The 12959-nt window shown below is 38.5% G+C and overlaps 1 protein-coding gene across 4 annotated transcripts in view; it reads right to left on the reverse strand.

The window, feature by feature from the left end:
• Positions 1 to 12959, reverse strand: part of LOC137857456 (cytosolic phospholipase A2 epsilon-like) — a 29968-nt gene that overhangs the window by 10169 nt on the left and 6840 nt on the right. For 3 of the 4 annotated variants that reach the window (XM_068683957.1, XM_068683956.1, XM_068683959.1), the window contains exons 3-11: positions 8594 to 8730; positions 5602 to 5733; positions 4536 to 4576; positions 4068 to 4110; positions 3342 to 3405; positions 2370 to 2533; positions 2008 to 2100; positions 1254 to 1291; positions 667 to 802 (exon numbers count right to left, since the gene is read on the reverse strand). In XM_068683957.1, coding sequence (XP_068540058.1) covers positions 667 to 802; positions 1254 to 1291; positions 2008 to 2100; positions 2370 to 2533; positions 3342 to 3405; positions 4068 to 4110; positions 4536 to 4576; positions 5602 to 5733; positions 8594 to 8730 — 848 coding nt within the window. The remainder of the gene's footprint in view (positions 1 to 666; positions 803 to 1253; positions 1292 to 2007; positions 2101 to 2369; positions 2534 to 3341; positions 3406 to 4067; positions 4111 to 4535; positions 4577 to 5601; positions 5734 to 8593; positions 8731 to 12959) is intronic. The other variant, XM_068683958.1, reaches the window with a different exon arrangement.

A 12959-nucleotide genomic window follows, 5' to 3' on the forward strand; every position in this document is an offset into this window, starting at 1 on the left:
CATTCTAAGAGGGGAAAAAAAAAAAAAAAAAAAAAGAGAGAAAAAAAAAGAAATCAAATTGACATTTTGAAAGACTAGAAAATTTATTTTACTTGGATTCCCAACTGGAAAATGTAGTTTGAAATTCAGATTTGTTTCTGAAGGGGCTGTGGCTCTTATGCTCTGAGACTCACTTTTATTTTGCACTTCAAAAGGGAGTTTATGGGATCTAGTTATCCGGACTGACGCACAATTTCTAGACACAATAATCTCAAGTAGGAGAAATGAGAGAAAAATGTCGAATAACATTGTGCTGTTAGAGTAACAGTACAGCTGAAATGGTGACCATTGGAAAGAGTTGGTGATAAGGAACACCATCATTATTCAGTGTCATTTATCATTTCAAGTGTTGGGTATTATCCACTCAAAATCTGACAGTATAAAATGCCCTATCTGAGGCCTTGGTAATTGAAAGCTCAGCTAAAAAAAAAATAAAAATATGATTCTCCTGGACTAGGATTCACAGATGAAAAAGAAGTAAGGCAGGAAAAAAAAAAAAAAAAAAAAGCTTGTTTATATGTGTGGCACTGAACACATCAGTGCTGGTTAAGGAACAATATACAAACAGCTACGGACAACTCATTTCTGTTACACAACACAGTCCAGCCCCATTAGTGCTCCTCATACCTCATGGTCTTGTAGGTCCCGTTCTAAATGAAGTGCTTTTTTCAGAGCAGAAGCCACCAACTTCCTCCGTTTCTGTAGGAAATTTTTCTCCTCCATACATAGATCAAACTCCAAGCGAACATCTAAGTTTCTTGACCTCAGACAGAGTCCACAGTTAAATAGGATACAAAAAGCCTATGTACATGATCACTTCCAATTAAGGTCTCAACCTATGCTTACAAGTCAAACTTTATAATCATGCTTTAAAAAGATGGTATTGTGGCCCCACAAAAGCATACCAGAAAAGACTAAGTTACCAGGATTTGAAGTCTTACAGAAAAAAAATAGAAATAGTGCTTTTTTTTCCCCGCACTGCTTTTCAAGAAGTGTCAAACATAAATATTGCAGTCCATAAACAGATACTATAAACAGTGAAATATTTTAAATTTGTTGCCTGAAGACCTTCATTTTTATATAAACATAAGTATCTTGGACTCTTTAGAAGCGAGGAAAATGAGACAAACGTTTTTCTAAACTTGTAGCTCCATGATTTTTTTATTCAGAAAAGATCTTTTTTTCACAACCACAGAACCCAACTGACTTCTTACCAGTCAGTTGACTTCACATGTAAATTGATCATTTCATCCTGAAAACAAACAAAACAACAATGAAAAAAACACACAACGCAATATAAGTATTGGAGATGATTTTGTGCCCTCTCTTTTCTTTAAAGCTTTAAAGGCCTTCACTTATTCTGAGAGCAGTGTTAGAGCCACAAAACTGTAACAATGAGAAATTCCATCCCATTTTTAGAACTTCTCCAAGTCCATTGTATTTTCATTAAAGTTATTTATACTAAAGTTTCAACCATTTTAGATACACAGAGCAGTATACAGTAAAAAAAAAAAACAACATAAGATCTGCCAGTGTGCCCTGCCTTGCCTCATTTTTTGCATATGCATGGACCTGCAAACTTCAACACAAAGACAGGACAAAAATGCAAGGTGTGAGTATCACATATTGTCAGAATCACAGACATATCTTCAAACAAGCCATAAACTGAGAATTGTCTGCTTTATTGTGTGACTTTTAATTAGTAAGTGTTATTTAATCAAGTCCTTTCCTTCAAATAATCACCAAAAGACATCTTAAGTAGTATCTTAAAGGAACTCTACCCTTCCTACATTCCTCCACACCCTAGCACAGCCATTTATTATTTTGCATAGTTTTCTAATGTTTGCAGATAATGGAGGCTAGCAGTTAGTTATGTAAACTTCTGCTTCACGGTAGTGTAGTTAACTTATGCCCATCGACCTTGGGGCCATAGCTTCTGATTTATTCTAAAGAGGTGGTATCAATCACCTTTGCTACTGCTACTTTCTCCTTGAAGGGAAATGAATCCAGAGGAATGATGAGGGATGCACTGCAATCTCTGTTCTCTTCACATGAGGTACCCTGAAAAATAAAATTTAATGTAGAGAAATATTTAACATATATACCACAAAAAAGTACTGTCACCAACCTATCTTTTTGAATAGGGTTAACATTCAGCAATTTCCAAGTTGGCATCTATTATTTAGGTGTCTTAATGGATACAGCGCTCTTCCAGAGCAGAAGATCATGGAAGATTACTTTTGTTTAAAATACAAATTCTTCCTGTTTGTCTTAGTGAAGTATGGAAAACCATGAGTTTACTGTGCTCACTCGACCTGAAGATCACGTACCAAGCAGAAGGGCGTTTTCTTTTCTGCCAGAGCCATGCGCAGCTCTGGCAGACTGTACTTGATATAATGGAAGATGAGGGGCTTTTTGGGTTGCTGGGCAGAGACCAGTGACAGAGTCTGTCTCTCTTCATATGAGCCCTTCACTGAAAACAAGAAGTCTTTTTCTAAAGAAAATGGATGAAATATATACAGAGAAAATAATGGTTATGATCACAGAAATAGAACATTAAACAGTCATTTAGAAGTTGTTCTTTTTATATACAAGCCATTCAGCTATGCTTAAGAGTTCCTAGACTATCTTTATCCAAACAGGGAATATTACAGGAAACGAATCAAAACAAAAGAAAGAGCTTGTAAAACAGCATTAGCTGTTTTGGAAACTCAAACCTGTAGGAAAACTGGGCAGAATGTAAACTGCTGAGACAGAATAATGTATTTACTTCAATTTTACAGCACTAATAAGTTTCATGCTCTACTTGCAAACCCCAGTTTTGATAGATAGTTAGCATAGAACAGACACAGCATGGACACAGACAACCCATCCAACACCTGTGCTTATTACACAATACTATTTACACAATAATATTACACGATATTATAAGATACTGTGTTATTACATCTCAGTTATATCATAGTAGTGTTCCTAAGAGAGAGAGGTAGACCTATACAGAAATGCAGCATGCTTGAAGAGTTGCTTGGAATACTTTTGCTAAGGCCAGTGTTGACCCAAGTCATAACAAAACTAAGGTGATACCCATCCTACTATCATGGGGACATTTAGGATTCCTGTAAGAACAAAAAAGGGAAATTACTGGATAAGAAAGTGACAAAAAAATAGTTCTGAAATATCCAAATGGTTTATACTTCGCAGAGTTTAAAACCCAGTCACCACATTTCCTTTTTTTGTGTTGCATTTTTTGATGTTAATTAAAAAAAGTCAAACATATTTTTGTTTCTAGTTTAAAGTCTAACCTGAAGCTTCTTTCTTCATCTGTTTATTGTCTACCAGAACTTCCAAGCAGGAAATTTCACGAGACTGCAGAAAGGATGAACAATGAGACAGTTAAATATCCAAAATGAGCAACACCTGAGTCACTTCACAGCTATATATTTCTGGCTACCTAGGTTGCTGGGGTCTGAAAAACAGCCCACCTTGTGTTTGGTAGGCTTGTAAGAGAAAGATTTTGGCACTCTGACAATGTGCTGGGGTTTCAGCTGAAAGAAAAATGGCTGTGGCAGTATGGTCTGTCTCTAGGGACAGGGCTGGGAAGGGAGAGGAGATAACCAAGAAAGGAACAGGAGCATGCTGAGGACTCCTGAAGGTGAATTGATGGAACAGTCAAATCCACATCATCCAGGATACAGATGGCTGTGAGAGAGTCCCTAGAGCAGTTCCCAGAAGGGATGACACAGAGGCAGTAAGCCAATGAAAGAGCACTTCAGGCTTGCCAAGAAGTTTGCTATCAGCTGGTGATAAAGGACGTATCTGTGGGTATCCCCAGTGACTGTGTTCACTCTTTCCAAATACATACTCCTCCACAGAGCCACACAGGCAGACAGCTGCCAGCGTCTGACCCCCTTCACCTCTGTCTCCTTCAGCTCTACCTGCAGTGAGATGTTGGGGCACCTCCCACATTCATCCCTCCCAACACTAGTAGGAAAATGAACAGAAAGAGAAGAGAAATAGTTTAAAATTACCACTAATACACCATTATTGACAAGACTTTCAGGAGGAACCGGACTGAAAGACAGAAAAAAAAATGCTATCAGAACCAATATGTACTAAATACCTCTTTAAATGAACAGCAGGAATAACATTTTCCTTAAAGGTTGTCTCATCTAGCACAGTCTGTAATACACCACTGATTTTTATTTATTGCTGTTTGCAAAGATATCTGAAATATGGTTTCCTTACTTTTTTATAGTAATGAATAGTAAGAAATATTTAGCACACTTGCTGTAGTTCTTATTATCTTTCTCCCTCCTCCAGGAAATATCAGAATAAATTAGCATCCAGGATGATTCTTGGTAGATAAGGAACAGAGTGTTTTTGCCAATATGCAGCTAACTTGATAAACACCATGTGTGGCTATGATATTATTTTAAACTACATTAAGCCCTAGCACATGTTTTACAGTTCTTCAGTTCCATATGGATTTTACTCACATGCTCTCTGATGCAAATTCAACCTCCAGCAGCTCTTGTGTCTGTAAAAGATTAATTAATTCTAAGCGTTCAAATTAATTTTCTTTCTTGCTAACTATGCTTGTTAATGATTATTTGGGCTTCTGAAATAGCTCTTAAGATCTAATTTTCCTGTTTTAGGGTATGCTGAGATGATTGAAAGCAATTGAGTTAGAGTGATTTTGGAAGGTATTCTCCCTCCTCAGACTGCCTGTGCTTGTCCATTAAGTGTTGAGGCAGAGTACAATGATCACACAGGGAATCCCCAGTCCTAAGTCTGCCAGAAGCGTTGGCTTAAAACTGTGTAAAAGCATTGGCTTTTTTGGGTAATGCTATCAGAGGACTAATAGTCTTGGATAGCACAGGCATTCTTGATTCTTCTGATGGGAAGGGTTCCCATAACAAGGATAATACATTGATCAGCTACTAAACAAGTTTATAGACTTCCAGCCGATATTACCTCTGTGTAAGCTGAATACCAATACTTATCCAATAAGAAAAGTCAGTGAAACAGCATATCTACAAAAACATCTAAATTGAACATCCTTGTTGATGTCATCTTATATGTATTCAGACAGACTAAAGCAATGAAATACAGCAGATGGCTATCTACCAGCTTTAACATCTCAGCATGAATCTTTGTGTTATATTTAGGAATGCATGAAAAATTTATAGTCCAGGCTATCAGTTTTTAACTGAGTACTCCAACATCTGTGTCTGCATATGCCAAAACTCGTAAGTGCTGGTCCTAGGAAAAGAAATTGTGACAGAAAAATTTTGCTCAGTGGTGATGGGATCTTCTATCCCCAGCAAAATCTATTAGAGCAACTAATCTATAAGAGCTAGCAAAAACCTTCAGCATGATATCCAACAGAAGGAGCACTTTGCATTCTGTTGAACTAGGTTTGAATGGTATTTTTCAGATTAATAAAGTACAAATAAATATGAAATAAACCCTCCCACCTACAATTGCTTTACAGTAAGTTATTTAGGAGGTAATAGCAAAAGTACGTTCCCTTTCTGTGGCCATGGGTGTTTTATTCCTCACCTCTGGATTTAATCGAAATGTCAAGTGAACAGTTTCTCCAAGCTGTATTTTAGCAACATCAAAGAGGACAGTGAAGAGGAGGTCATCTTTAGTGATTGCATTTTCATCATAGACTTTCAGTTCAAGAACATTCTGTGAATAGACGTAGAGGATTAAGAACATTTCAATTTGGAGACCTTATGGAGGAATGAGATGATGTGCTCAGCGATTTAAGGAAGACAGACAACAGGGAGACATGAGAGAGCATGGTCAACTTTTCATCTACAATTATTAAACAGATCTCACATGGAGCTAATTACCAAGCAATCCATGGAAACTGATATGTTTTTGTTAAATTGGCAAGAAACATGCACAGAAGCAGCAGAACAAAGGCCTATTTCCACTGGATTTCATCCTGCACCTCTCAACCTCTTGATCCTTCCTGTCATGGCAGGGAGCTTCTCCTCTCCCTCCTCTGCCACCCATCATCTGGCTTGGTTGGAGGAGATGCAGCTCCACCAGGAGCTTCTTGCAGCTGCAGGCCAGCTGGCTCAGAGGTGCCTCCCACAACGGTGAGCAACATAACGCCAGCAGCTGTTTTCCCAATGGGGAAATAATTCAGGCCCCAATAACTGAGGCAGCTCATTTTCATGAAAATTACAAGGACCTCTTATCTCAGACGTTGCTCCTTATCTGTCAGATTCAAGTGAAATTTGCCAGCAGGTTTGATGCTTATCAAAGACACACGGATATGTTCACAATCTCACACACAAACACATGCGCAAGAAGAGTGATCACATGAGCTTCATTGCCTTAAAAGTTGAGAATAAATCACATGAACTCAAAAGCCAACTCAATACACAAATGTTCTTAAAGAAAGATGATTCAGTACCCAAGTATTCTGGGAAATACTGACAGCTAACATTTCTGTAAGAAGCTGGTAAGTGAGAGATGGCAAGTGTTAGCAAACATGAGTTTGCAGTTTGCTGTCAGAAAGGCTGCTGTCCTGTAAGGGCACAAGTATAAATACATCACACTGTGGTTCAAACAGAAAACATTATCCTCAGTGCAGACACGGTCATCTGTGGAGCTCTGAATTTCTTTCCATCACCTCTCTAAGAAAAACAGACTGGCAAGAAGCAGAGACAAGCAGCCACAACAGTTAGGTTCACAGGCTGAAGAATATAATTTAAGAGGATGAGAAAGGTATATCACAGAAATATATATTACAGTAATAGATACATCTATTATTGTAGCAGACTGTCCTTATTTGGCTAAAATGGTGGACATTTTCTAGTGTAGGAGGCAGAACAGCCTCTAGATGGTTTCCTGCTCCTGACAGAGGACATGAAGGCACCAGGTGCCTTGTGGAAGCGCTAGCAGAGACACACCGTCCTAACTTGACCCTCAGAGGGACAGGAGGCTGCCAACTTGGTGGTGGAGAGGCCGTGCAGCAGCCTGGGGAAGCCCATTCACATGGGTGGTAATCTGTCAGAAGTTCACCAGAACAGATCCCTTCCAATAAACACACTGGTTCCTGACAGGAAACAGCTGAACATCAAAATGTTTTTATATTCCATGGTGACAATGTGTTGTGTGATTTTACTGAGCTCTAACTCCCATGATTTGGCAAGATGAATACCTGAGCTATACACATGACAAGTGAGAAGAAAATAAGCAGAGCAGCAGACTCTGGCTCTGCTCAGAAGGCAACGAGCACAGGAATTCCAGTGTATGCAGAGTAACCCGCAAGAGCCTTAACTTGGTCTTTTGAACACAGTAGTGAGGTAGCAGTGGCAGACATGCCAGTGTGTGTTGTTGTCCAAAATCTCCAGAAGATGTTTGTGCAGTTTACACTAAAGTGAGAGCAGCCACTACCATGCTGCTGCTGCTGCTCACCAAAAATTGCTGGGGCTACTGCCACGTCCTGCCACAAACTTAACTGCAGAATAAATGGAAGGTCTTCCAAAATACTCCTACTTGCAGTACTAGTTAAAGCAGCTTCCAGCAGCCACTGGCTCTGCCATGGTTTTTTGGCTATTACACCTGGTATCGCAATTTTGAAATACTTGTCAGACACAGGCCATTGCAAGGTGCCAGTGTTCTGGTGCAAGACGTACAGATCAGTGGGTGTTTGTTCTCATGCTAAAATGTTCGTGCCTTGCCTTCTGTCTTCCTGCTAAACCTGAAGGGCTTGGTGAAATTTTGCCTCAGTGGTATTTTGAAAGAAGCTGGACTTTTTTTTTTTTTTTAGATCTGCAAGGAAAACACTGGAGTTAGGCCACAGATAATCAGACACGCTGAAGCTGAAAAAGTGTACAAAACAGGACCAGCACCACCTCACCTGTGGTGAAGCTGTTCTGAGCATCCTGTTGGCATTGATGATTGGTCATTGATGATCAAGATAGGTGGGGGACTGGCCTGCTGATCAAGCACCTGGTGGAACTGCACTTCACCTGCTCTGTCGGCAGCACCAGGAACTGAAGGGTGCATGTCTTAAAACAAGGTTTGATAGTCCTAGGCATAAGCCAACCTTTCTTCATGCTTATCTTAAGCTCTCACATTTATCACCATGGTAAAAACTTAGCTGGTCTTTTGCAAACTTGAAAATTTTGTTTTGTTTGCTTTTATTTTTATTTTTAAAGAGGTAATTCCAAAGAAATAATAATTAAAAAGCACTCAGGCTTGCTTTTGTTACTAGTTCATGTGTCTTTTTTTTATGCTGTTCAGTCTACTCTGAAATTCTCACCTTTACTCTTGAAAAGCAGTGACTTCAAAAAAAAAAAAAAAGGAAAAAGCAGAAGAACATTATACTGATAGTTGTGAAATATCTCATCTGTCTTCTACACAACACAAAAATAAAATTTAATTTTGCTGTTGCATGCTACTGCACATTCCCTTACCCACCATCCCTCCAGTCCCTCGCACATAGCTATTTTTATGGTACCCTACATATAGATCACACAATGAGATCTCTGTCCACATAGAAAAACAAATGCACTCTGTATCTTACTTTTACTTGGCTCTGGATCCTGAAGCAAAACGTTTCATTCCAGATTGGATCTTTGCAGTTCTTGATGGTTTTGGTTCGGACAGTCTCAGATGAAGCAGTAGGCAAGGACAGGCTTACATAGCAGTCAGTTTGACTAACTGTATTAAAAAAAAAAAAAAAAGATATGTTGTAACTAACGTATTATGATAAAAGTCTTAGAGCATAAGCTTATAGCACTGCATAGACAGTAAGCTGCAAAAAGGAGATATTGTTTTTATTACTTTTCCTAAACATCCTTACTCAGCAACCCTCACTACTACTTGTTCTGTCAAGCAGGTTGAAACTCTGGTCATTAACAGAGATTCAGAGAAGCTACTATCCTAATATATCTATACATCCTAATATCCAATTATCCTCGTAAAAGGAACTAGTGAGGAGAAAAAAAAAAAAAAAGAGCTATTTTTATTTAACAAACCCGTTATTGATGTGTCCCCAGTTTGTTGAGACCCTGAAGTGAAGAGCATGGCAGGACTCACTCCCTCTGTACTGTTGTTCGCTCTTACCTATCCTAGGTTCTGTACATTGTTCTGTACTTATGTTTACACAACAGACATTTTATTTGTCTGCTGGGCAACCACAGTTGTCTCTATTGTCTCCAACCCCTAGAACTCATCTTGTAATCACAGTAGCAGGTCAGATTTGGTGTAATATGAGACAGTTTGGGACTATGGGACATATGCTGAGAGGCAGTATGACCAAGCAGGTAACCTGCTGGAAAAGGTCTCATGACATGTTGGCTCCAATCCCAGCTCTGTTTCAGGCTGCTAGGTCATCGCAGGCAATTGCTTCCATTTAATCTTCTCTATCTGCATTTTCCCATCAATACAACAGTGATAATGATCATTTCCTCTTTTGTAACTTGCTTTGACATCCCATGATTAAAAGCATCACACACAAAAAATAACTACTATTATTATTACCAGATGGCCCACAAGAAAAGAGCACCTTATCAGTAATTATGTTTTTCTTTCTGTCAGTCTTTGGTTCTCATTCCACACTTTCTTTAAACGCGTTGTATTACTCATGTGGCAATGAATAGGTATTGCTTAAAACAATTTCTGCAATCATGTTACATATGATTTATCTTTAAGTCTTCTGATACAACCTGAACATGAAACATCTTCCAGTTTTTCAGCATGCATTTGATAGTTTCCACCTTACTGTCCACAGTGGGGAAGAAAAGACTTCACCATTACAAATACAGACCTCTATAATACGTTTAAGGAATATTAGGATAATTTAAACTTATTACTATAATTTTTAAATGCTGAATATGTGTAATATAATTTTAGATAACAATGTATTGGTTAAGGAGGTCATAAAAGCATTTTTGGCTGTATTCCCCACAGTATTTTCTACAATTCTTCCACTGATTTTTAATAAGTGAAAAAAGAGAATATTAACTTTGCACAGGTACATCCTCAGGCAGTGCAAGAGGAGAAGGTATGTGTGTTTCTGAGAATTTGTTCACTTGTGGTCTGGGAAATCTCTTTGTCATACATACTAAATAAGAAGCTCGTTTGAGAAGATGGGCTTTAGATAGTTTCTTTAGCAAAGAAATCAGTGCTACACTCTTGACTTGCATCTAGATAGAGCTGTGGTGAGAAATTTCTTCAATCTGTCATCCTCTCTGAACACAGTAGATCTGTAGCAAAAGTTACTCCAGTCTTTAAAACGGCTGCTCACCATTAATAAGAGCAAAACAAACTCCCACAGCTTGATGATCTACACTAACAGCAGCTCATTTAGTAACCTGTGAGGCCTCAGTCTCAACATAGCTGAAGACAAGAATGTAGATAAAGACATTTGAATATGAAAACAAGCAATTACAACTAGACCACTGCATGAAAAATAACAAATTATGTCACAAAACTATACTGCGGTTGGACTTCAGATAACTTACAAACATAACATAGATTTATATAACATTAGGACCAGATCCCAAATACATAATGCTAGATGTAAGTGCAGGAGACTGAGATGTCTGCATACACTCCCAGCCATGGACAAGAATAAGTGGATGCCCAGCATCTTCCAGGTTCTAGCTCTCTTCCACTCACTTTCTACCTCCATCTTAAAGACTTTTAACCATGACCAGCTACTGAAATGAAACATATCCAGATTTAAGAGGACTGTTTTAATCAGCCTAGCATATGAGAAAGAGCTGAAGGAATTGAGTTTGCTAATTCAACAACAAAGAATGACAAAGAAGAGGGTAACAATCAGTTATGGAGTGTCCAAATGAGTGTAAAAAAAGAGGACAATGATCAGTGTCTCTGCATGGCAAGGTGGAAATAAAAGACATAGTAGGAAAACTGTTCCATCTCTAAAAGTGCTCTAGCGAGCTCTCTTGAGAACCTTTTTATAAATTTTCTATGAATCATTTCAGACAGTACTCCTGCTCAGATAATTTATCAGATAAGGTAAATTTGATCCTGCTTCAGGAGAAGAGGACCAGTCCAGGTGAACCTACAAACGTATTATACGGAATCAGGACTTGCTGCCACGTGATGCCCATGTTTATGCTGGAAGGCAATAAACAGAATAATCATGGCATGATTATTATATAGATCAATTGTATTACATGGAAACCAACTAACCAGTCTCCCTCCCAGACTTGACTGTCCGGGAAGGAAGTGATAGAGAAATCCTTATACTGTACCACAAGCCCAAATGAAAGATTCCCAGATAATATCTGGATGATGAAAGGCCTCATTATTTGCAAAAGTACTGCAAATGTGAGAGACAATTTTATGAACCACATTTTGAACATACAGGGCATAACATAGACAGAAATTACAGTTTGTTTTTAGTTTATTTCCACACTAGGTCTGGATTAAAAATTTATATCAAAGCAATGGTTCATCCTGATGTAAATATTATGCTTTGGATGTGTACCATGTGCTTTGCTTCTGGCAGTCAAGTCTTCACATTGTATATGCCTTTTCTTCAAAGATGCCACTGTCAGCTTCTTTCACATCGAAGTAAACCACCGATAAACACACAGCATCCAGACTGTCTTTTATCATAGGACTACAACTAATTCCATTTTCACAGTTAAATGAGTTCACACTTCTGGCTGGAATCCTCCAGCACTCCCAACTGATCTAGGAGTTTACAGCAACTTTCCTGTGAATAAGAATGAATGAAAATATTAAGAATGTATATGACTTACAAAGAACATTTTCACCCCAAACCTTTCCTGTCTACTTTTTCTTCTTGAACAGAAAGGGAACTTTGGAGAAAAATGTTGTAAAGATTGGGCCTGGATAAATAGAAGATGAATATCTTTGCCAGGCAGATGTTCAAAAAGATTGTCAATTTTATAGCAGAATAAGATATAAGCACCATCTCCAATATTTGTGAGTGAATCTCTCTTTTCAACTTCCCTGGCTACTATTGCAGCACTACTTTATTGCCTCTTGCTGGATACAGCAAGACAAATTACCTGGGAGGGAAGCCATAGCCTCATGTGGAAACCCTCACGTGCCTTTTCAGTGATGCAGACTACCACTGCCACGTAAAATCTAGCCTCTCTTCTTTACATTGGCCTCCCACATAATAGCAAATTACCTCAAGATTCTTGGCCCTTATCTGTAAGGTAATCAATGGCCTCAATTCAGCAAAAAGGTTGGCTGAAGCTCCTCTCTAGAGAACATCACTGATAAAAGTCCTCAAGGGCAAGGTTTTCCTTGGCACTGCTTCAGAGTCTTTGGGATAAACCTCCACGGGGACTCTGACATCCCACAAGCCATATCACATTGCTCTTCTAGCAAAAGGCTCACCTCAGCAGCATGCTTCATCTCATGCCTGTGAAGGAGCACTAAGAGCACGCATGCATAAAACAAAGCCGCTCTCTGCTCAGCATGTACGGGAAGGAGTGAATCATTGATTACAGTATCAGTCACATTGCTTAATGCACAACTGGATGATCTGCAGATACTGTTGTCTTGATGAAACTGGAACAACCAGGACTGAATTAGAACAGATTCTGCAGGATCTTTAATAGTATGTAAGAAAATCTGTTGGTAATCAATGAACAAAAAATGTATTTTTCACATTAAAATACTGAAGGTAGGAATTTGTACCTTCTGTTCATCAAAGGATTATCTCAGATATCTTGAAGCAAGTCCTGCAATGAGTAAATATGTGTATCAATCTTCACGTTCTTTATGAACTTCTTGGAATGTGCCACATAACTAATAGTACTATAATAGATCTGCTGATATTCTAGTTGTGGCCACTGTTCAGTGTCAAACAAAGTATACTTTGTTCTTAAATGCAATACACTACTGTGCAATAGTAACAAGAATACAGAGTAAAAATA

Source organism: Anas acuta, chromosome 5 (assembly GCF_963932015.1).
Source record: "Anas acuta chromosome 5, bAnaAcu1.1, whole genome shotgun sequence".
NCBI classification, from domain to species: domain Eukaryota; kingdom Metazoa; phylum Chordata; class Aves; order Anseriformes; family Anatidae; genus Anas; species Anas acuta.